The 25874-nt window shown below is 38.0% G+C and overlaps 2 protein-coding genes and 1 long non-coding RNA gene across 3 annotated transcripts; all 3 read right to left on the bottom strand.

Annotated features, from left to right (window-relative positions):
* Positions 1–5047: 5047 nt before the first annotated feature.
* Positions 5048–7114, bottom strand: LOC112203393. The gene has a single exon (XM_024344367.1). The coding sequence runs from the start codon at positions 7112–7114 to the stop codon at positions 5048–5050; it is 2067 nt and encodes a 688-aa protein (XP_024200135.1).
* Positions 7115–13874: 6760 nt separating this feature from the next.
* On the bottom strand, positions 13875–21239 carry LOC112203391 (disease resistance protein RUN1-like). Its single transcript, XM_024344366.2, has 6 exons — positions 20811–21239; positions 20492–20617; positions 17534–18009; positions 16330–17428; positions 15857–16177; positions 13875–15761 (listed from the first exon to the last, which is right to left on the bottom strand). The coding sequence occupies exons 1-6, from the start codon at positions 21237–21239 to the stop codon at positions 13875–13877; spliced, it is 4338 nt and encodes a 1445-aa protein (XP_024200134.1).
* Positions 21240–21700: 461 nt separating this feature from the next.
* On the bottom strand, positions 21701–25639 carry LOC121049362. The gene is made up of 4 exons (XR_005799720.1): positions 25207–25639; positions 22771–22866; positions 22498–22581; positions 21701–22010 (listed from the first exon to the last, which is right to left on the bottom strand). It is a non-coding gene; the product is annotated as an uncharacterized LOC121049362 (long non-coding RNA).
* Between the last annotated feature and the right edge of the window lie 235 nt (positions 25640–25874).

Here is a 25874-nt window from a genome sequence, read left to right as displayed (position 1 = left end):
ATCTATAGTCTCCTAAATTGGAAACTACACTCATCCACTTTCTATATCTTAAATTTTTATAATTTTCTTTATATGTAATTCCCATTATGCCGTTACAAATCTGACTCTCTCACTCTCTCTTGGAACTTGTCTCTCATTTTGATTGATGTTTCCACTTGTTTCTCTTAGGGTTGGGCACGGGCCGAGACAGGCTGAAATTGTGGTAATCCCGAAGCCTGTCCCGGAAATGAAGTTCGGTACGTTCCGAGACGGTTTAGGCTATTTTGAGAATTGAACCCAACAAGCCCGAACCTGATCGGTATCGGGCCGGGACCGGGCCCAATCCGGGGCAGACCCGAAATATATATAAAAATTATAAATAAATAAAAAGGACAGGTTTCCTGAGTTTGCAATCTGGTGAAATCTTCCAGTTTGCATTTCTACTTTTCCATTATTTCAACACTGCACTAAAATGATCATTTCAAAGAGAACACGTAAGAGTGCAATTCCCTACAACACTTCATCATTCCATAATCGAACAAGCTGATCTTATTCAATAAAAACTAAAAGCCTAAAACTGAATGAAAAAAAAAAAACTAAAAAAGACCAAATCTGCATATGCATAGTTCCACACTTCCACACTTGCAATTGCATACCAAACTGCCAAACCTGTAAGCTGCAGCTAAAAGCTAAACATGACTCATAACAAAAACATGACCAAATCTGCATAGTGCTTTGTTGCATACCAATGTACCAAACCTACAAGGCTGCAAGCTGCAGCTAAAAGCCTAAAAGCTAAAGTGCTAAACAAGAAGAAAAAATGACCAAATGTCCAAATTTGCATATTGCAATATTGCATAAAGCATACCAAATGGGCAAATTACCAAACTTGTAGGTTGCAGGTAAAATCTAAAAAAGAAGAAAAGATTCAAAGAAGACCAAATCTGCATAATCCAATAATCCATTACTGTCCACACAACTAAACACTTCAATTCTAAATTGTAAAAGATTAAGTTATTAAACACTTAAGCCATAACTGAAAAATGTGCACACAACTAAATGAAATCTTCAAAGTTCAAATATCTATCACATTACCAACTGCCCCGAGCTTCCCCTTGCCTTTTGCTCTTGGAATTGGAGCTGGACACACATTGGTTTTGCTAGATGCAGTGCTTTTATGGTCTGTAAAAGAAAAAAGAAAAAAAAGTGATGTAAATGCCTATGCACTGAAAATACTGAAAACAGTAAAAACACATGTAAAAACTAAAAAGTAGATATATTTCTCAACTTCTTCATAAAACTCAAGGTTTTCAATTGAGCAATCATTAACAACCTCTGCAATATCATCACCTAGTAACCAGTTCTGCATGCAAATCAGTCCCTCGACTGTTTTAGGAGTTAATGAGCTCCTAAACCAGTCAATCACTCTGCCTCCTGTTGAAAAACCAGACTCTGAGGCCACTGTCGTGGTCTGAATTCCAAGAACATCCCTTGCTATTGCTGCCAAGACTGGAAACTTGCAACCATTTATCTTCCACCAGCACAGGATGTCAAAGCAATCTTCATCATTAGTTGGGTCCAATGGAGCATCCAGGTATTAATCCACTTCATGTGTTATCACTACCTCACTGCTTTCGTCAACAACCTTCTTCCAATTATTGAGCAGCTGGCCTCTAACTCCTCCTCTGCTGCTTCTACTTATAAGTGTGCTAGATGAAGAGCTTGGAGATTGCTGCCTTTGCATGTGTCTACCTCCATCTACAACCAGGACATACTAAGACAAAAAAAGACATAAATTAATATATATTTGAAACCAAGTAAGCAACTGAAATTCAAACAATGGAACTAGTGTAATACCTTATCATAGAGAGCAAGTAGAAGGGTTTTAATTTCCAAGGTTCTTCTCTACACCTCATCATCATCTAAACCTTCAGTTTGAAAGATGTGAGTCACATTCTTCAACTTGAACCTTGCATCTAATACAAGGCCAATGATGATCATGTGATTGATTTCATGAAATGAACCATAGTACTTTAACCATCTAGATCTCATGTTGGCTGCCATATCCATCAAAATTTTCTAAGTTTCTGATCCTCTAGCAATCTCAGGTGCCAAAATCATGTTCTCTATGTTTTTTTCCATGGTAATCACATCATGGAAAGTTGTGTGCACAGTAGGGTGCAATGATGCACTAACCCTCAATGTGACATCATAGAACTCTCTTAGAAACTCCACAAAGACCTCAACCTTCTCCCAATCTCCCACTTCTGGAGGTCCAACCCTATTTCTCTTATTCTTGCTTGGTACAAGATTTCCATCTTCATTATATTCTTCATCTAGTTCCTTGAAGTAGTTTGCAAAATTGCTATCTTCATCTTTAGCCATCACTGTAAATGCTTTCTTGAACTTCAAAGCTGCTTCCAACATTAGATAAGTGTTGTTCCACCTAGTTGGGACATCCAAACACACAAGTCTCTTACAGGGAAGTTTCTCTCTCTCCACAGTCTTCTTAAAAATATCCAATCTGTTTGCAGAAGATCTCACAAACTTCACTGCATTCTTAATTGCTAACACAGACTTTTGCAACCTCTTTAAGCCATGCCCCACTATTAAGTTAGTGATGTGAGCAGTGCATCTCACTTCGAGAGTCATGATGATATTACTGAGGAACGTCTTTATCAGAATATTTTTGCCTGCATGTATTTGCCACTCAAAATCTGCTGATAAGATGCTTGTTCATTTTAGACACAAGCCACTCTAAAGCAGACTTGTTTGCAGATGCATTATCAACTGTAATGAACATGACTTTCTCAATTCCCCACTGCACTAAACATGACTCAATAAGCTTCCCTATTGATGACCCTTGATGAATTTGAATCACACAGAAATTAATAACACTATTGTGCATCTTCCAATCTATGTCAATGAAATGGGTAGTAAGCACCATGTAATTGACATTTTGAACACTAGTCCAAGTATCGGTGGTTAGACTCAACCTATACTTCCTCAAAGTCTTCCTTAAATCCTTCTTTGAAGTATCATACATACTTAGAAAGGACCTACACAATTTCCTTCTAGAGGGAACATAAAAAAGAGGACACACTTTAACACAAAATCTGTTAAAGCCTTTCTTCTCCACAAAACTAAAAGGAAGCTCATCAATGACAATCATCTCTACACAAGCTTCTAAATAATCATCTTGATTATAAGTTACTGTGGTCAGTCTATTACCCTTAAATTTATTGCAAACAAGATTTTTCTGCGACTCATCCATATTAGGAGGATAATATCTACAATTCAGGTTAATGTGTCTAATCATACCAGAAGTTCCATTCTTAGAACCATCAACAGCAAAATCATCAACCTTTCCCCTAGGACAGTAGATGCAGTGAGCTCTTTAGCATGTTCAATCTTATCATACTCTTTAAAATGCTCCCAAACAAAGCTACGTTTTGTACCTGATTTTTCAGAAGGAGCCTCACCTACAGATGCAGTAGCTTCGCTTCCAAAAGGTTGACTTGTAGCAGGTTGACTTGCAGCTTCTTCAAGAGTTGGATTTGGCCGATTTGCAGCTTCGGGTTGGCTTGCAACTTCGAGCAGTGCAGGAAAAGCCGGTGATGTGGCTGTTGAAGAATCCTCAAGACTAGAAGCATCTGATCGAGGTCAAGCTATTTTCTTCCCTCTAGCTATCAGCTTCTTCAAACTGCAAGATGTTGTTGAACTGAAATTGATGACTCAGAAGTTGCTGAATTTGGGAATCGGTGATGTTAATGACTTGATGTGCTGAATTAATGAATGATGAATTAGGGATTTAAGGTTCTAAGCTTAGAATCGATCAGAACGGTAAGTGATTGAGTGGTTACCATTAGGATCAGAATTGGGGATTATCTTACCGTTAGGATCGGCCTATCTAGTGTGCTCAAGTTCATATTAAGACTATAGACTCGAAAATCAACCAATCAAATGCCATATAAATAGAAAAGTAAGAAAAATAGAATAAATGAAAATAAAACGGGCCGGGCCGAGCCTTTGCGGGATTCCAACCTTTCGAATCGAAGCCCGTCCCGTTTTAATGGAACGGGCCCAAATAGTGGATTTTGAAGATTTCAAACCGTTCCGTCCCTCCAATTATCGGTACGGGATCGGTTTTCCGATTTCAGGTGCCCAACCCTAGTTTGTTTATTTGGGGGAGGAGGTTTTGTTGTTTGATTGGGTTACCAAGTCAGGTCCTTCTTTTTTTTTTCTTTTTTTTTCTTTTTTTTTCTTTTTTTTCTTTTTTTAAGGAGAAAGGGATTAGGCGATATTAGTTCCTCAGAGACAGACAATGCAGGGCACTTGTCCCACCCTCAAACCCGAAGGTGAAGGGTCTGCCCCACTCTGGGAACCCACCGCTCGTCCCCCAACTCAATTTATTAATAATAAAGAAGAAAAATACATCGTCCAAGAGAGAAAACAAAATTAACAGCGAAAGAGAAGAGAGGGAAACTTCCCCCTCATGAACAAATCTAAAAGAAGAAAAAATCAGCCACATAAGTGAAAACTTGACACTCGAAATATGCCAGAAATTCTCTTGCGCCTGCATGTAGATGCTTATGAAGCTAACTTCGCGCACGACTTCCTGGGAATAAAAGCCTCTGAGAAGGTGCGGGCAAGAAAGACAGACCAACATAATCATCTCAGCAACCTGTGAAGCGATAATTTGGGAGACCCAAAAAATCAGCCTGCAAGTACCTGTGAAGCTCTGCAGGAGGGCTAGGATACCAGGTAAATGTGTGTTTTGAAACACCTAAGTTTGCCATCTTATCTGCTGTTGCATTCCCTTCCCTAAAAATATGAGTTCTACGAAATTGCATTTGCTGAATGTTCTTCAGGCAGTTTTGCCATCTAACTCTCAAGTCCCATGGAGGAGAGAAAGAATTGGAGGAGAGAGATGCTAATACACTAATAGAATCACTTTCCAACCACAGAGTAGTCCAACCTCTAGTGAAAGCAACTTCAATAGACACAATAACAGCATAAAGTTCAGCATAAAAGGAAGAATTGGAACCCAGAGGTTGGCAAAAACTCCCTAAATAAACCCCAGAAGCATCGCGAAAAACTCCCCCACAAGCTGCAGGACTAGGATTACCTTTTCCCAGACCATCAGTGTTAACTTTAACCCAAGGAGGGAGGGGGGATGCCATAGGACACGTTGAATCTTGGGCGCTTTACGGGGCTTGGGGCACACCCCAAGGGAAGAAAGAAGTTGGGAATCAAGGACGCCTTTATAGTAACCAGGAGCAAGAGAACCAAATTGCCGAATCCATGCCATAATTGAACAACACAGTGTAGAAAAAATAGGAGAACGATTATCAAACCTGAGTCTATTTCGCGCCTTCCAAATTTCCATGAAAGTAAGCAATCCAGCTGCCAACCACAAATTATAAAGCTGAGGGGAAAAACCCTTGTGACAAAAGCCAACCCAAAAATCCAACAGTGAGTCATAAGCAGGAAATGAGGTTCCAAACTGAGTTGCCAGCCATCCCCAAAGATGTTGGGAGAAAGGACAGTGTAAAAATAAGTGTAAAGCTGACTCTGCCAAATTGTTGCATAATTGGCAGATGGACACAATCAGAATCCCACCTCTTTTCAGCCGATTATCAGTGGGCAAGCGATCTAAGAGAATCCTCCAAGCCAAGAAAGAAAATCGTGGAGGAATGAAGGAATGCCAAATAGTAGAAGCCCAGTCTCTCAAAATAAAGTGTCGTCTAAGCAAGTTATAAGAATCAGTGAAAGATAACTCTCCAGAGGCTGTAGACTCCCAAATAAGCATATCAGGTTCTGTGTCTAAAGGGAGACAAATTTCAGAAATTTTTCTGTACAAGTCTGGAAAGGTATCTAGGAAAAAAGAGGGAAACTGCCAAGAATGATCTGAGATGAAATCTGCCACACGTAGATCACTGAATCCTGACCAGTCGAAAAAACCCAAAATTTCCAAAATTGGATCATGAAGCCATTTATCCTTCCAAAAGGACACTGAACGACCATCTCCAATAATCCAACGACAATTGTGGGTGATATGAAGAGCAATAGAGCGGAAACCTGGCCAGATTGAGGATTTGCGGTAACTCACTTTGGAACTAGATAATATAGGGTAACGAGTTCGCATATAATCACCCCATTGGTTCAAAGAAGTGAAAGAGTTCCATGCAAACCTTAAAACAGCCGCATAATTAAGAGTTGCCAGGTCACGAATACCAACCCCGCCCTCTTTTTTCGGAGCACAAACTTGAGTCCAAGTAACAGTGACAATTTTCCGAGTCTCAATATTTCCAGACCATATAAAATTACGCGCCCATGTAGATAACTTCTTCACAAGGTATGCAGGCCATTGATACACTGAAAAACTATGAAGAAGCATACTTTGAAAAACAGATTGCACAAGTTGAGTACGCCTAGCCATAGAAAGAAGCCTCCCCTGCCAACCCATTAACCTTGACTTAGCTCTATCGGCAATAACTTGGAGATGGCAGCTGCGGGGTTTTCCACAAAAAATAGGAACTCCCAGATAAATAAAAGGTAGGCGCCCTGCATGAAAACCCAATATACGTTGAACTGTACCTTTCCTGTGACGAGACCTAGCTCCAAGATAGAAAGTACTTTTCTCCGCATTAATGAATTGCCCTGAAGCTGCACTATAACGGTCAAAAAACCCACGCAGCCGTTTAAGAGAGTTTTTGTCCCCACGACAAAACACCATGAGGTCATCTGCATATAACACATGAGACGGTGCAGTGCATTTCCTGGGAAAAGATATTGGCTTCAATTGACGGGTTTGGAGAAGTAAGTGAAGGCCCCGGCTAAGAGCCTCCTCTGCAAGACAGAATAGAAGTGGAGAAAGAGGATCTCCTTGTCTAACACCACGAGAACACGTAAAGAAACCTTGAGGAGAGCCATTGATTAAAAGAGATAGTCTTGCTGAGTGAAGAATAGAGCTGACCCAACTAGTGAAAGTGGGAGAGAACCCAAAATTACTTAAAACTCGAAGCAGAAAATCCCAATTTAGAGTGTCAAACGCCTTTGCTATATCCACTTTGATTCCCACATTTCCACCATAAGCCTTTCGGTCCAATAAGTTAAAGCATTCCGAAACCATACCAATACCAATGTTTTAAAACGCTGAAGGCGTACCCGAGAAGTTTTCGGGAGAGCCTTGCAGCCTTGAGGCATAAGGCGCATAAGGCGTAAGCCTTACGTATAAATCACCTATATTCATGTAATTTCTACTCTTATACATACCACATTATGATTCAAAACTGTGGAGCTATATACTCTATTGTCCCTCTAGCATCCAACATTGAAATAATGCTCTCCTTCCTTGTACAAAGTTTAGAAAGACCAAAGTCAGAAATCTTTGGGAAAAAGTTTTCATCCAAAAGGATATTATGTGGTTTTATGTCAAAGTGCAAGATTCATTGTCATTTTCCCTAATCAATGAAATCCAACGGAAGAGAATGACAAACAATAAGATACCAGCAGTTCCTGCAATAGTAGCAGCTGGCAGCAGAACAATGAGATGTTTCAGGCATTAATGGATATAGGAGCCTGGAGAACGTTAAACAGCTGAAGAATAATAGGATTCTGGATATTACCTACGACAACCTTCAATTTCCAGCCGAACTTAGAGACTGGAAAGAAATCAAAGAAGCAGCATTCTTAGAATATAAGTATACAAGCCTTAAATATAAGTTATAAATAGAGGCCTTGATATTATCCACTCTCATCCATGCTACAAACAAAGTACTACTAGAGAAATCAGAATCTGTTTTCTGAAAACTTAACAATTACTAAATAGTGAAAATGTTGCTAAACAAGTACCATCATCACAGGTTTTCTCATGAGGTCTATCACTACAATTTCTACTCAATTAACACAACTATTATAATGACGAAAACTGTGGAATATCTTCCAGCTGCTACTTCAAAAGAGGACCAAGAACATTGACAGTAACCATACTCAAAACTCAAACTCAATCCAACAAAATCTAAATCAATTCCAATGGGATCATAAAATCTGCAAAATTGACAGTAACCCACAAACAATATGAACCCATAAGATCAAAATCTGCAAAATGACAGTAACCCACAAACAAGAATATCTAAAAGATCAAAATCTGCAAACTATTGCAACCAAATTAATGGGGTTGCTGGACATATATGATTGTCTAGACAGGAAATTGGGAACAACCTGAAATCGGGAAATCGGGAATCATACCTTCAAAAGTTCAAATGGCTTGTTGCGAATCCAAGTATCCAACTCCAGTACCTTCAAATAGCCTGCTGCAAATCGACCTCCAATCAAGCTCAAATTGACTGCTGCGAATCGAAATCGAACTCCTAACTCGAACTCTGGGTTAGGGATCGAATTTCATGCCTTTTGGAAAGAGAGGGCTGAGATCGGATCTAAATGCTTAATTGCTCTGGGGTCGCGACATGGAGAAGCCTTTAAACCCGATCAGTTTCAAAACGACATCACTTTTCTTTTTTTTTCTGCGCGTACGCGTTTAGCGCTTTAGAGGACGCCTTTCACGCCTTGGAGAACGCCTCACCAGCGTCGTCGCCTAGCCACCGAAACACACTCAATTTCAGGCCTGGAATTCGCCTTTTGAGCCTCAGGCGCGCTTTTTAATTCATTGACCAATACAATGATTAATTCGCCTACCAGGCAAAAAAGCTGATTGCTGAGGAGAAATTATACGTGTAGCAATAGACCCCAAGCGAGAAGCCAAAATCTTAGGTATAATCTTGAAGAGAAAATTGGCTAAGGCAATTGGGCGAAACTGAGTAATAAGCTAAGCATTTGGGACTTTTGGAATGAGAACTAAAAAATTGCAATTCATGTTGGGGAGGATCCAGTTTTGAAGAAAAAATTGACGAACACATGCCACCACATCAGAACCAACAATATCCCAACAAGCTTGATAAAAAGACCCTGAAAAACCATCAGGCCCTGGAGCACTAGAACCATCCATAGAAAAAACTGCACTTCTAATTTCCTCTGATGTAGGAATTGCAGATAGCACCACATTTTCATCATCTGTCACTAGAGATGGAATAACTGAACAAACCTCATCCACATTTGTAGAAGGGGAGGAAATATCATAGAGATTCTGATAAAAAGCCACAGTATGTGCTGCAATGTCTGAAGGGTCAGTAAGTATCCTCTCCCCCACACGGATAGAAGACATTTGGCTCTTGGCTGCACGAACCTTGGCATAAGTATGGAAAAAAGATGTACTTCGATCCCCATCAGTAAGCCACTTAACCCGAGCTCTATCTTTCCAATAAGTTTCTTGCATCCTCAGAGCATCTAAGGCTGCAGACTTTGCAGCAATCTCATCCTCAAACCTTTGATCAGTCATGCCACGGGTCGCGATATCTTGTTGAATGGTGACTAAATTTTCACGAGCAGCAGCAACCTTTTGATGGACATTACCGAAAACCGCTTTGTTCCAATCACGCAAACAGTGTTTCAAAGCCTTTAATTTCTGCAAAGTAACAAACATTGGGCAGCCACAAAGTTGAAAGGAATTCCAACAATTAGACACTACTGCATGAAAATTTGGATGCTGCAACCACATAGACTGAAACCCGAAAGGCTTGGGACCACTTGGGGAGAGTTTTGAAGCAGAGAAAATCAAAGGAGAATGATCAGAAACAACACGGGGAAGAGCAACACAACTAGTAAAAGGCCAAGCTTCAAATCAAGTGGTATCACAAAGACATCTGTCCAAACGAAGCTCAACATGTCCACGGGTGCTCCAACCATTTGACCAAGTAAAGAACAAACCAGAAGTATCTAGATGAACAAAATCACAAGTATCTGACATACTTTGAAAATCTGCACAGGAGAGGCGAGAAGGAGATGGGCCTCCCTATTTTTCGTGGGCTCCTAACACAGTGTTGAAGTCCCCAATTACCATCCATGGGATAGACGTTTGAGGACGAAGAGCATTAAGATCTTGCCATAAATCCCTGCGTTTGATATAAGAGGTAGAAGCATATACAAAAGAAAGTTGACTGGGATCATTATCAAAAGGAACCTGAATTGTAACCTGCTGTTCGGAGTTGGAAATAATCGTTGGATTAGGAATATGACCCTTCAACAGCCAAAGATTTGGAAGAGCCGCTCCACAATCATTAGTTGCAACAAGATCCAAATTCAAAGAAGACCAAAAAAACTGCTGAAATTGAGGTGAACTTTATCTTTGGCTCAGCAATGCAAACAAGATCTGGTTTGTGAATATGGCAAATATTAGAAAGCTCGGATTGGGAGTCACTGTTTCCTATTCCCCTAATATAATAATATTCCAATAAAGAACCTTCATTGGTTTCCTAAACCCTAAACCAAGTCAGGTCCTCCGACATGGCTGAGAAGCTTGAATAGCTTGAGATGGTCATGGGTTCAGCTCATCAAGATGGGATTTCATAGTTTCCGATGCAGTTCATTACAACCCATCCGATCCCTGTGGCTGGGTGCAGACCATGCTCTCTGCACTCGACCCAATTTACGCTTCTCAAACTCTCACCAGCAAAAGCAGAAGCCAATCTTGTATTCTAATTCAAATAATTATTTACTTTAAATTACTTTTTTCCTTCTTCCACTTGATCTTCTTCGAAGTGTTTCTTTCGACGCCGACTCCGAGCAAAGTCAATTGACAGGACAACAAAGACACATGCAATCCCCTCCGCAAATCATTAAAACTAAACCATGCACACATATTGACCCCGTAAATGCCACACCATGAAAGAAACCTTATATCTCACAAGAACCGATCATGTTATTCTCTCTCACCATACTTTTCTGGCACCTCTATTCTTATATCCAAACTTTGAAGGAAACTATGATAATCTTCATATAATTGATTAACCAGATGTAGTTATTTCCCTAACCCAGACTTAAACTCAGAATTTTCTTGACCACCCTCAAACAAAGTATCTCGATTTAACACCAAATCTTCAATTAAACCCTCGGAAACATTTCCACATTTGATCACCCTCAAAATTATTATCGAACAGGGCAAAATACGAAGTGATTTTGGTAAACGGGCAAAACCCGTTATCATTAAAGAGTAAAACCAAGCCCAAATAACAAATAGTACAAGCGGGAAGAGTAGGATTTGGATCCTCATTTGAGCACCTAAAACAATCCTTACCTAAGAGAAACTTGGGGAAGCAAGAAAATTCTCAACTCAATAGCCGTGAAAATGTGAAATTTCATTTCCAGAAATGTACAATGTAATCAGCAAGATTAATCTCATACTGGCCTAAAAGCTATAATTCAAAATTCGAAGGAGCCTATGCTAATACCCTATACAAAAACAACTAAGCAAGTGATTGCTAGACGTCTCTAATCTGACTTTAAATTCACTACCATAGACATCTAATTAGTTAAGATGATATGATCACCAACATGAAATATCGTTCAACGAGGCTCGATTAGGTGAAACTGACTTCATTAGCCGAACGTGCTCAAAATAAAGGATCAACTTGGTTTTCAGACCTATCCCTTTCACTGTAAAAACAAGGTTTTTCAGGTTGAGGAAATGCACCTTCACCACTCAACATTAGAACAATAGCTGACATGCTTGGCCTATCTTTTGGATCTTTCTGCACACATAAAAACCCACATGAATTGACCGCAGAACTTCTTTGGGTGGATTAGTGGAGTCCCTACTGATGTATCAAGCTAGCAGTTCTATGGACCTGCCTTCTTTGTATAGATTCCATGCCTGAAAAGAAGAAACCACTTACTTTTAGTAACAGAAGCAGATAATCAGGAAAAAACAAAATCTTAAACCTTGCAGCTGACACTCACATGCCCTAGAAGATTAAGGTTGTGGTCTGGAACTCTGGATGAAAGAATCTTCTGTTTATCTTCCCACTTATTATCTCCAACACCAAAAGTTACTCTCACTCTATAATCTTGATGAAGATAGAGGAACCCCCGGGCAATACCATTAATGTTGTCAAAGCGCTTAGGCCAATCTAGTAGCATGTTTATTCTTTGATGATTAGCAACATAACATGTCAAATGGAACATCATTAGGTGATTAGAAACTCAACAAAATGGACTAATGAAACTGAATTTGAAGTTTCTGAGTGGTCGAACGAACCAAAATGTATTCATATATCAGCATCATCTCATCTTCTTGAATGCCTCATCCAAGGAGCCTCACTAGATTCCAGTGCTAAAGTTTCACAATATGTATATGCATCCTTATTCTTAAACCCATTGACTGATAGAATGTTTTGAGAGCCTTTTCACAGCTATCTTGTTCAATTCTCAACATACCCTGAAATATATCCAACAGTGCACTTAATTATAACCTAATGTGCACGGTCTGCAGTCTGCACATGTATTCATCAGTCCATGTTATGACTAAAAATATATGTGTACCATGTAGACCAGACAGCACCTCAAAGACACATCCGAAACCCGCCTTATCTAAGCTCATTATGGTTTGAACTGTTGTTTACATAGACAATGGTAATTCCAGATCTTCCTTCTTGCATTGCCACAATTTTCTGTAAAGGAGTGAAATGATTAAACATCTCAGGTGAGCTAATATTATCATAAATTGAAGTAAAAATCTAATGGATCTAAGACTTATGAAGAGCTGATCCAACTAGGAAAATAGAGTATCAGCAGAGTATTATGAACAACTTACCATCTTTTCGACGTTTGCTTCTCCCAAATATATAGCCAAGAGTAGCATAATACAGCTTATGATCCTCCTTTTCTTCACATTGCATCTAGCTGGTTTACCATCGATCTTTGTAGTCTTCAAGATCTTAAAGTAGAAAATTCAGGAGATTAAAGCAAAAGACAGTGTAATGTGACTAATGTCTTATGCCTATTATCCAATGAGCCAGTACTTAATTTTTGAGCCAAACTGAAGGATAAATATGCTAATTATGTAAAACATTGTAGTAAATATTAATACCCAACTTTTATGTTGAAGATGAATCCATAACTTGTACAGATGCAGCCATCCTTACTTAAATATCTTGCCCATCTTCAGTGAGATTTCTTATGTCAATCAAGTCACCAAACCACATCAAGCAACTAGTTCCTCTTTCACTAATATACGAATTTGAATAAGCTATGTAGGAACAGTTCTTCATGCACGCCATCTCGCATTCCTGAAGGCTCAAACTTCAGTTAAACCAGGATGGTTTTGTGTTTGGAAATTTGACCCCAGAGTACTTCTGAAACTTGTCATCGTCGCAATCTAGCAGAGTCTTTCTGACACACATTTGACCAATCCATTGTGTCCCAACATTTTGGAAATTTTGGTACAGAACATTTCAAACCGCCACATACTGGGGGCTCTTACAAGCATCATATGCACCAAAAAGTGCAAAATTGTCACGTACAGTTATATACAGGAACCAATTTTGGGTTCTCTCAATCCATGTGTAGCACTGCACAAGCCCATCTTGAGTTAACACCAGCCTGGAAAGAACTGAGCAGTTAAGAAGCTTATTACTATAGTATTCTTAATGTTCATCATCATAATTTAAAAAAATAAATAAATAAAGCCCCTATATGTGGCAAACTATCACAAGAAAAGTCAACTTGTTTTCGACATTTCAGATATATGTGGGTATGTTCTGACTTCTAAGGATATGAAGAGCAGAGCCATAAAAATGTAAAATGAAGTTATCAATTTGATTGTAATATTTCAAATGACATCTTCTTCTTCAACTTCTTTGTGTTCCTTACTACATCTTCATCAATCCCTCCAAGTAATTTTCAATATCTTGAGCATAAAGCAAGGAGACTATAAAATAAAGCAATCAATGTGAGCGTCAGAGTACACACCTCATAAAATGGCATATGAATTGAATATTTCAAATGATGTTGATTTTCCTTTTACTACTCTGGGAAAGTAGTTCTCTGTCATCTTCTTCTTTGAAGCTTGCAATTCCACTTCCACTGGGTTCAGACTCATCGCGTCGTCTCTTAGTTTTTATGATGATATCTTCTTCTTCTACTACTTGTTTCGGTTCCATAATTACATCTTCATCAATGCCTCCAAGTAAGTTTTCAAAATCTTGGGAATACAGCAAGGAGACTCCACACCTTTTCACCCTCACATTGGAAATGTCAAAGAGTTTTTTTTCTTTGGTGGAAAGGTCAAAGTGGTACAATATGATGTCAAAAGAGGCCTCCGATACTTTTTCACATGTAGAAAGCTTGATTGCACTTGGTAATCTAACAAATTCAGGGTAGAAACACCAGACGAACACATGATCTGAATTGACAATTCCATGCTCCAGCAACAATTGCCCGCAACTTTCGTGAGGAAGGTGGTCACGATTGTTAGTTTTGTAATGGGTTTCACAACAAAAGTTGGAATTTTTAATATTGGGTGGCGTATAGTTGTTGAATGAAACCACAATGCATAGAGCGTAACCCAGGAAGCCTTGACGAAACCAATGAGGAGGAAGCTTGATATTTATCGAACATCCCTCACTTTGATAGCTGAACCACTTTGGAATTTCATTTCCCGGACAAACAATTCTAAGTTGTGCACCCCAACTACATCCACTGAGGAGTTGTGATAAAGTTGCAATTCGCACAATTCTAAGCTGTGCATCAGCCATTATGTTGCTCCATGCACTCTGATCCAATTTCAGGCAATTTATAAATACAAGTTCCTCGGGCCACCAGGTATCTTCAGAATCTTCAAAATTCTTGACTTGTTGATCCCAACCTTTTATTAATGCAATCCTCGAACTAGAGACTCTCTCTAGTGATGTGCAGCCATGTGCATCCAAATATTTTAGAAGCCATGGGAGCTGCGGTAAAAACTGAAGACTCTTACAATTTCTCAGGGCCAGTGTTATCAGCCCAGAAGGGAGCTTGACAGGTAGAGATCGAAGACTCTCACAATTGCTCAAGTTGAGATCCTCCAGCCAAGAAGGTAGCCGGGGAGGCAAAGACTCAAGACTCTTGCAATTGCTCAAGTCCAGCGTTATCACTCCAGGTAGCTCAACAGGCAAAGACCTAAGACTCTTGCAATTGCTCAACTCCAGGTATATCAGCCCAGAAGGGAGCTTGACAGGTAGAGATCGAAGACTCTCACAGTGGCTCAAGTTGAGGTCCTCCAACAAAGAAGGTAGCTGGGCAGGCAAAGACCCAAGACTCTTGCAATTGCTCAAGTCTAGTGTTATCAACCCAGAAGGTAGCTTGATAGGCAAAGAGCTAAGAGACTTGCAATTGCTCAACTCTAGGTACTTCAACCCAGAAGGGAGCTTGACAGGCAAAGACCTAAGACTCTTGCAATTGCTCAACTCCAGGTACTTCATCCCAGAAGGGAGCTCGCTAGGTAAAGACCCAAGAGAGAGGCAACCAGATAGAACAAGAGATGAGATCGAATTCAACCTACAAGTGTTGCTTGGAAGATTCTTAAGCCCTTCACATGATCCAAGACCCAAGTCATCAAGCTTCTCAAGACACCAAATTGATGAAGGCAATTCTTCTATTGCCGTCCTGTCTAACACTAAGGTTTCCAGATTGCCTGGCATCTCTGGAAGAATTTTGAGATTGGAGCAGCCATATAGACAGAGACGAGTAAGCTTGGCAAGATACTGAAAAAACGAAGGAAGTTGAACCAAACTTCTACAACATTCAAGAAAAATGCTCTCGAGATTTGGACTCTCAATCAGAGCTGAAACATCAGCCAGGTGCTCGGACCGTTGAAGATCGATATGTTTTAAGCTCCCAAGATTGATCTGTAACAAATCAAAGACAATTACTGGCAAGAGTAACTTAATTACCTCATCTTTTCCATACCATTTATCATACACAAGAATTACATTAAGTTGACCTGCAGGCCTTTATTCCAAAGTCGCTTAAGTCGACTATTGCGCATACAAAGCTCAACAAGATTGTCTGGACAAAACTTTGATGGCAGAGAATTCAAAGGGAAGCCATCCCAGTACAGAATTCTAAGGGCTTGAGGAAGACACTTGAGACCTTGAGAAAGGTGAACTTTGTTGACGCATGACTTCGAATCCCGGTAATAGTAACGCTCAAACTGAAACTTCAGTAATCTAAGATTGTGCATCTTTTTGAAGGCTGAAGGCTTGATGTAAAGATCTGTAATGGAATCCATGGTCATGACTAAGCATTCAATTGCTTTAGTCCCCTGAAAATCAAGAGCAAAAATATAAAAATGAGCATAGAGTAGAGAACAAAAATTACTTTACTCAAAATTGTATCGGCATGCATCTAACATGTTAGAAGAAAATGAGTTTTTGTTATTTTTTTTTCAAAAGAGTGACTGCATTTGGTTCTTACCTTATTATTTTGCAGTACGGAACAAACATCCTTAGCAATCCACAATCTACTGCGTTGTCCGGGATCTATAATGCATTGATTACGAACAATTGTTTGACCCATTTCTTGTATCAAATCATGCATCTCTAGTCTTGAATATTTTATTGATACGACAGACATATCGATGAGAAGTCTTATTCCTGCATTCGCACAGAAACCAGAAGCATCTAAAATTCTTTTCACATCATCTATATGCTTTCCTTTATAATAACATGCAATATCAAGAAATATATCCTTCTCATGCTTTTGTAATCCATCATAACTGAACCTCAATACATTCTGGATATTTTCGTCTGGAAATTTTTTCAATTTATCTAATTCACCTTCCCAGTCTTCTATGCTCTTGCAATGAGAGAAAACGGAACCCAAGACTTTAAGAGCTAGTGGATTCCCTCCAGCATAATCTACCACCTTCCTTGACAAGGTTATATCAATCATGGAACAGATATCTGTGCAAGCCCTCAAATGAAAGAGATCAAGAGCTTCATCATAATCTAATTTCTTAACCTCATATATCTTCCCACCATCAAGACCATTCCTAAGCATGCGCTTGTTTCTACTTGTTATAATGATTCTACTACCAGGGCCAAATAGATTATGATAACCTCCATCTAAACATTCCACTTGGCCTAAATCACTCACATCATCAAGAACAATGAGAGCCTTTGTACAGCGAAGCCTTTCTCTTGCAAAACTTGATCTAGGAGTGGCCATACATAGATTTTCTTCCTTTAGTAGTTTACGAAGAATCTGATTCCGCAAATCATTTAGTCCATGTTTCGTCTCTGCTTCCCTAACATTTGCAATAAAGCAGCAAGCTTCAAATTGAGAAGAGATACGGTCAAATACAACCTCAGCAATGGTGGTCTTACCGATACCACCCATACCCCAAATACCTATAATCTGCACATCCGGTGAGTCGAGGCATAATAACAATTCAACTTGTTGAATGTGCTTTTCGATTCCAACCAGTCCCTCCAAACCACTTGAGATTTGCGATTTCAAATTCAATTTAACCAAAATGTCATTGACCACAAGCTTAACTAATTTAGACTCCGGTCTGTATACATATGAAAGACAAAGTAGTTAGTATGTAATGCAGTAACCAATCTTCTCTTAATAGCCACAAGTCACAAATGGACCCATGAGTTAATGACTGAGTTACCTATTTTTTTGGGAATCAAACCCAGATATATTGGCTGCTGTGGTCAAAGCATCTCTCCACATGAGCACCTTGTCCAACTTGTCCTTCAAACGTTCCTCATGTTTAACAAATGCATCTGCATAACTCCCCGATTGTTTGCGTACATCTGATGGATCTATGTCGTAGAAGATGGGTATAACAAACTGTGCACCTCTGCATTGGAGTATTTGCACAAGTTCATCCAAACACCATGTAGAAGAAGCATAGTTTTTGGAGAAAATGATAACAGAAAGCTTCGATTCACTGACTGCTTTGAGAAGGGCAGGTGAGATTTCCTCTCCCCTCTCCAGTTCCTCATCATCTATGTAAGTTTGAATTTTGTTCCGACATAATGCCTCATAAAGATGGCTGGTAAAAGTATTGCGGGTCTCCTCGCCTCTGAAACTAAGAAATACATCATACTTCTCCCAAGGGATGATCAGCAGCCATATTACAGCCTAAAGATCAACAAGTCAAAAGAAGCAAACCTTTCCGCTGAATATAAAGATTCAGAATACAAAATAGATAAAGTAATTGCACAGCAAGATTAGTGTTCTTTGCAGTTGTATCAACCTGGTTTGAAGTTGGATGAGTGTATATATCCATAAACACTTCCGAATCAGTTTTTCATCTCTCTACCCTAAACCCTATCTGCCCTCAGCAAAATTGTTCACCTATTGTGAATAAACTTCCATTCTTCGCCAGAATGAAAGTACACTAATAAGAAACTATGCACACATCTTCCAAGAAAGTAGTCAGAGGTAAAAAGCACAAAGACAATTTCCCATTAATTTTGACGAAATATCTTTCAATCAATCATACAAAAATAAAGTGACTCAGGTCTCTATTATTGACTAAAGCACTGTGACTTGCAACAATGGGCCCCTAATTTCCTCCTTCCATGTTGTTGAATTCAATACATTTCCAACCGGGTTTTTTTCAACAACGGTGTTTGGACATTTTAGGGTACTTTCAGTATGATCAGTATGATACCTGAACTTATAATGTTATCAATGCGATACCTAAACTTATTTTTATCTTATAAACATCATACCTCAGTAAAATTTCTGTCACGGAACCATTAACATGACCACGTCGTCACACATGAGGCACTAAGTGAGGGTAAGATTGATTACCTTCTTCTTCTTCCTCAAAACGGGAAAAAAAAAAAAAAAAAAAAGAGTGAGAGAGATGGAGAGAGAGAGAGAGTATAGCCTTTTACACATGTCCAAGTTTTAAAAATCCATCTATGAGTATAGTATACCTAAACTATATCCGGTCTTATGCCTTTATCCACCATCTGTCTCTTCTAAACGAAACACCTCCATAAGAATCCTTCCCCAAATATAACCACATACAAATCCAAGAACTATAGAAAACAACATCGAATGACAATCCTTTCTTCTCCATTTTACAAACTAAATCACAAACCTCACAAACTCTTCCTAATCTACAAAGAGCACCTATAAGTGCTGTATATACCATTCTTCTCAAAAAAAAAAATGTGTCGTATATACCACAATATTCGGCTGCAAAGCTCCAGACTTTAGGGCATTCTCAAAAAACTCCACATCACTTTCTAGCTTCCCAATCTTGCAAAACCCAGAAAATACTGAACTACGTACAAACAAAGTTGTTAAATGGGTAGTTGATTTTCTCATCTACCATCAACTCCACAACCTTAATTGCCTTAGTCATATCTCCCTTAGAGCTAGATCTATAAATTAACGAGCAAAAAGTGAAAGAAGAAGGAAAGGTACCATATTTTCTCAAGCAATCCCGTAATACTTACAAAGCCTTATTTGGATCTTTCTGGTTGATACCAAGATCTTGAATGAGAGTGTCCCACATGCATGAGGGTTTTGGCCCCAACTTCTGGAATTCAAGAAGAGTAGGTAGGAATTGAAAGAGAAAACTTACAGAAATTGGAAAATTGTATTATCAAGCTTTAAAGAGTGGTTACAGAAGGTCAGCTATATACATGGAAACGTCAACATGATGGACATGTGTCACGCGGACACAGGTGACAAACATCACGTGAATGCAACAATATTCTTCAACGAGGTGCTACAAAACGATGCATTTAACAACTAAATGAAACAGTGCATTAAAAAAATGCACAAGTAAATTGGAGAAAGGACTATTCCTTGTCAACAAAAAGGAGATTTGGTTGACTGTCATAACAATCTACCCTCCTTCAAATAGAACTTGTCCTCAAGTTCTGTGATACTGCTTGTGATGATTGTTGAGGAGTTGCCCGATTGGTATCCACATTTGTGTCTGTAGCCATAGACAAATCAGAATCAAAGTTAGGATACCTGAGTATCATGTCATCTGCATCCTCCCATGTAGCTTCTTCAGGAGAGGTTCCCTACCATTGTATTAGCCATCGAGTGGCAGATGCTCCCTTTCTCTTGGAAATTCTTCTTTGCAGAATGGTTGCAGGTTCCCATTTAGGATTTTCAGAATCTGAGATGTGAGGTAGTTGTGCAGCAACAATAGTGATTTGGCCAATTTTTTTTCTTGAGCAATGCAACATGGAAAACATTGTGGATTTTAGCAGTTGCTGGTAACTTGAGTTTATAAGCTACTTTGCTAACTTTCTCTAACACCTCAAAAGGTCCACAATAAATCTGTGAAAGCATGTGAGATTATCCATGGAATTATGTCAGTAAGGCTGCAGCTTGAGATAGACAAAGTCCCCCACACAAAACTCTCTTTTAGTATGCTTTTTGTCATAGAAATTTTTCATCCTGGATTGTGCTAAACGTAGAGCTGCCAATAGTGCATCCCTATCCCTGATTTGTTGGTCCACTTGAGCTATAGCAGTTGATCCTGGTAAATAAGGAGTAATTAATAGAGGAGGATAACCATATAGGGCCTGGAAAGGAGTCATTTGAATGGCAGAGTGGTGAGCTGAACCACAGCCTAAGGTAAAACCTGAACCCAGTTGTGAGGTTTCTCTCCCACAACACACCTCAAGTACTGCTCCAAATTCCTGTTCAAGTTCTCAGTCTGACCATCAGTTTGGGGATGATATGCTAATGATTTGTCCAACTTGGTTCCCTGTAACTCAAAGAAAGATTTCCATAATAGGATTAGAAAGACCAGATCTCTATCAAAAATGATATGTTTTGTCATCCCATGAAGTCTGAATATCTCATGCACAAACAACTTGGCTACTGAAGCTGCTTAATATATAAGGATGTGTTAATGGTAAAAAAAAATGAGCAAATTTTGTCAACCTGTCTATCACTACCCAAATCACACTTTTACCTTCTGAATTGGGAAGACCATCAATGAAATCCATTGAGATGTGTGACCAGGCCATCTCTGGGATAGGATTGGGTTGAAGTAAACCAGGAGGCTTCACTATTTTATAGTGATGTATTTGGCAAGTGTGGTAAGCTGCAATGTACTGCTTAATATCAGCCAACATCCCTGGCCATGCAAAGGCCCTGTTAATCCTTTTGTAGGTCCTAGCTCTACCTGCATGACCTCCCAAAAATCCATCATGAAACTCACTGATGATTTTCTGTCTCCATTCATCAGTTTTTGGTACATAAATTCTGCCTCTATATAATAGTTGAGAATTCTGCAAACTGAAATGCTTTACAGCTCTTGCATCCTGCTGAAGTTTCAAAAGAATTTTGGAGGTCTCATCATCCTTAGTGCATGCCAGTTGCATATCCAACACATATTGATGGACTGGATGAGAAATTCCAATGAGAACAGATAACTCTAGTTTTTTGAAAGGGCATCAGGTGCTGCATTATTTTTACCTGCCTTGTACTGGATTGAGTAGTCATACCCCATCAACTCACTACAAGAAAAAAGGTCTTTTGCAAGGAATTTTTTCCTTGTAAAAAACTAAAAATTCGTTGCATAAACACAAATCCAAGGAATATTCCTTGCATATGGGTCCTTGCAAAGAGGCCCTTGCAAAAGAGCAAATACAACAACTTGAAAATTCCTTGCATTTGAGTTCACAAATGCAAGGAATTGTTCATCTCAAATGCAAAGAATTCAACACCTAAGGTTAACTATGGTTAACTAATATACAAGGACAATTCCTTGCATATCATTCCTTGCATTTGGTATTAAAAAAAAATATTAAAACTGAACAAAAGAAAATACCGCAAATGTCATTCTAGACTTCTTTTATTCCTTAAATTAAAAACAACTAGTTCAAGTGTACATACAGACAAAAAAAAAAAGAATACATAAAAAATTGAGGCTACTAAGCTATAACAAGATTAGCAAAATCAAGATACATATGCACAAGTAAGACACCAGAGCAAAAATTAGCAAAAATGCAAATCACTGAAGTTTGGGTGACTGTAATCTGGGGTGGGGAGAGTCATCCAAACTCATCTACTCCTGGGATCCCCTCAAAAAACTTTCTATTTGAGCCTTCAAGTGGCCATTTCCTTGCTTCATTCTTTGGAATTTTTTAGCTCTGCAAACCAAAACAGAATATTACAAAAGACTTCAGGTAAGTACTTCCAATACAGTATGACTAAATGACAGTAAATATTAACATTTACCTATATAACACTATCCATCTAAACCATTAGATATATAACTCAATATAGGAAAGTTTTCAAACCATATAGTAAATGCATCAGTACCATCTCAATCAAAAGGTTCGTACTAACCCCCTCATGCAATTTTCATGGTACCCTTAAACCAAGGAGTACCTTTAAAGTTTTGGTTGGTTAGTATTTAAGCATAAGGTTTGATCACATTAGCATAATTGAGACAAATCTAATATTCAAGAAACGAAAGGAAAGAGTCTGTCTGTAATTCATGGACTGCAAAAATAAATCTGGTGAGAAAACCCCCTGACTTTAAAAACAAAAGGAATCAATAAAATTTCATCAAATTCATGATGACACAATGTTCACTCACAAGTTTGAGCACAAAATGATTTTCTAAGTCAGTACCTTAAAGTAATTTTCCACAAAATTGGGATCCCCAAGAGTTTAATAACTTCGATTAGACCCAACACAAATGGAAACAATGGCAACCTGCAAAAAAAGAAGAAAAGAAAATCAGATACCAGTTAACAAAATGTACTCCAAACAAAAACCCCTACAACCTGAAAAGTTTTCTGTGTACCTGCAACTCATTAAAATACTTACCAAAGACACAATTCAGAATAGATTAAGAACCAAATTTAGTGTCAAAAAGAAACTGAATCCTAAAAAAGATGATACCATTCCGAGGCAAAGAAGGATGGGAAGAATGAGATGTTTAAGGGTCAATCTCAGTCTGGGATTTGCAACCCGAAATTTCTACCACATGTTTGGTATCTGTCATGAACCAAAAGCTAACTTAAACCCCATAAAATAATCTCAATCTTTAGTCATTACTCCAAATATCAAAATCTAGCAAGTCAAAACTAACACTATAGTTATACCTTTCGGAATAGGCAGTAAACAAAAATAAAAGATGTCAGATACAAGAAGAAAAAATAACAAGATGAACAACTAAAAATGGCCTTAAAGTCATCATAAACTATACTGACATGTTACACATATAGCTGAGCTTGTTGAAGGTAAGATATGTCAAAAGACTATCAGAGCAGGCCTGGTGACTCTCGTCGTCCACACGAGTTTGTAGACATTTTGCTGGAAGTGTGCTGATTACTTCCAAAACATTGTCCATTTTATAGTTAGTTCTCTAGTTGACATAAATTAATTAATCCAACACTTTACACACTAAGTATTTGCTTCACTAGTACATGCTCATTCTTTGAAAGCAATGGCTTGGCAGCCATGAATTCAATTAAGAGTAAGTAGAAGCAAAATGCTTATGTAAATGCCAATGTATAGAGAAGCTGATGTACGTACTGTAAATAACAAATGCAAACAAAACTATACTTTGAGAGAAACTTGACTAATATGGAAAAATGTACATTCAACAGGGTAAAACTGAAGACGATTGAAATCCATCAACAACATAGTTCTATTTTCTACAACTCTATGACTCATTCTTCTTATTAAAATAGATTCAAGGTGGAACTTGTGTTAATGCTGGAACCCATCAAAATTCTTAATAGAATCATAGTTCAAAACTAAAATTTGATAGAAAATAAGCTCAAATTCCCTGAAAATCCACTACAAATGTAAATCAAAATGCAGAAAATACCAAAACCAGTATAACAAATCGAACATAAAAAAAAGAAAAAAAAATGCCTTTCCAAGAGGAGGCAAACCATAGTGGCGAAAATGAAATGTTAACTAAGAGTCATGCTGGGATTGGGGATTTGCAAAGCAAGATTGCTTCCACTTCTTGGGCAATCTATCATGAAATAGAAAATTAACTTAGACCTCAATTAACCCAGTCTTCAAATCCACAAACAGAGAACATAAATGAATAAAGCGAAAACTTTAAGGGGCATTTTATATTACACCCAAATTTGATTACACCTATTAGATTAAACCCATCTATAATTTTTTTTAATATATACCCAAATCTGTTGATTAAGTTGATTACATAAATAAATTCTCATTAAGTGACATAGAAAATAAAATATGTTTTTGTCAAAAATTTCTTAATATGCTACAAGCTCTAAACAAATACACTTGATGAACTAGATCATTGATTGAAGCTCTGGTAATCAATACCTAGATCGAGGTTTATATTTGATTTTTTCTATATAAAAGGTATGTTATATTTTTCATATAAACACTTGAATGGAAAGCAAACATAGGTTAATAACATATTATACAGTTGTTCTATTTGTAAGGTATGTACTAAAAAGGTACCTGATCATTAGAATACTTTTTTTTTTCTAGATAATTTGATTTCAGGTATGTATCTAACATATAGGAGGCTTAGTTTTTGGTTTATACATTCGATTACAGCCTAAATGTTAATGGGTTTCGTATAACATCTTTGTATTAGAATTTATCATTATTTTCTGTATCATACCTCTTTGTTAGGTTTTCTATTATATTATACCTATGATTGTATAAACAAAAATGTTACACCTATGATTGTGGTATATATCATTGTGTGTCAATTTCTATTAAGCTTGAACGTTTCTATTATTTAAGCCCTACCTACATATACATATTTAGTAGGTACATTAGACATGTATTATTTGAGAGAATGTAAAAGGGCAAATTAGATATACATGAAAATAAGGAAAAATATTGATTATATATAGGCCTATAGTTTATATGGAAGGTTTTCTTTTTATTTTTTTATTTTTTTTCTTTTTATGAATCACTCTATATAGAAGGTTTATCAATGTGATTTGGGTGTAAACTAAAAGAAAAGTATGTATGGGTTTTTTCTAATAGAAGGTTGAATTTTTGGGTTTATATCTAATTTTCTCAAACTTTAAAGAACGAAGAGAGGATCGAGAGTGCATATTTAGATGGTAAAGGAGTCGGATTTAAGCCTGTAAAGGAGAAGGCTGAAGAAAACAGACAGAAGAGGTGAGATTCAGATTTAGATGTGTGGTGTGTTCTTGGGTCTGTGTTCTTGAACCTGCAACCCATTGAATTCCTTAACAGAATCACTATAAAAATATTGAAATTTAACCAAAATTAACCTCCGATTAAATGAAAATCCAAATTGCAGAAAACAACAAACTATCAATAAGAATTCGGATCCTAAGCAAACTAGTTATATTATAATACCTTTCAAAACGAGGCAAAGCAGAGTCGCGAGGATGAACTAAAGATAATATTCATGCTCAACTTGCCGATTTGGAAACCAAAATTTTTGCCCGGGCATTTGGAAATCTATCATGGATCGAAAAATCAACTCAAACCTCATAAATTGAGACAGTCGTCATTCACACAAACACAGAACATAAAAGTACAAAATCGAGAGGAGAGCATAAGAGATGTGGGTATTGGAGCTGAGGGGTTAGGATTTGTGTTTTGGGTATTAGCGTTTTTGGGCCTAGATTGGATTTAAGAGGCAATGGAGCGGAATATGAGAGCGTGAGAAAAAAGAATGAGGAAGAAGACGGAGGGGAAGGGATGTGTGATTCAGATTTGGGTTTGGTTCCTATTTCTGATTTTCTGCTTTTCGGATCTGGGTTTTAGTCTTAGGGAGAAATAGAGAACGGAGAGATGAAGAAAGAAAGTAATAGATAGACAGAGAATTGGTGTTATCTTAAAAATGATAAATTTAGACCAAACCTTTGGAGCGCCAAAAATCCCGCTCAATCAATGCAAGGAAATGAAAAGCAAATACAAGGACTTTTACTTTTCTTATATTTTAACAAACAAAATGCAAGGAGTTTACGTGTTCTTGGCATTATCTCCAAATTAAATCCAAGGACTTGTACAATTCTTTG

The sequence above is a fragment of the Rosa chinensis genome, chromosome 5 (assembly GCF_002994745.2).
Source record: "Rosa chinensis cultivar Old Blush chromosome 5, RchiOBHm-V2, whole genome shotgun sequence".
In the NCBI taxonomy this organism is placed as follows: domain Eukaryota; kingdom Viridiplantae; phylum Streptophyta; class Magnoliopsida; order Rosales; family Rosaceae; genus Rosa; species Rosa chinensis.
Note: the sequence above shows the minus strand (reverse complement) of the source record. Positions and strands in the feature narration are given on the sequence as shown.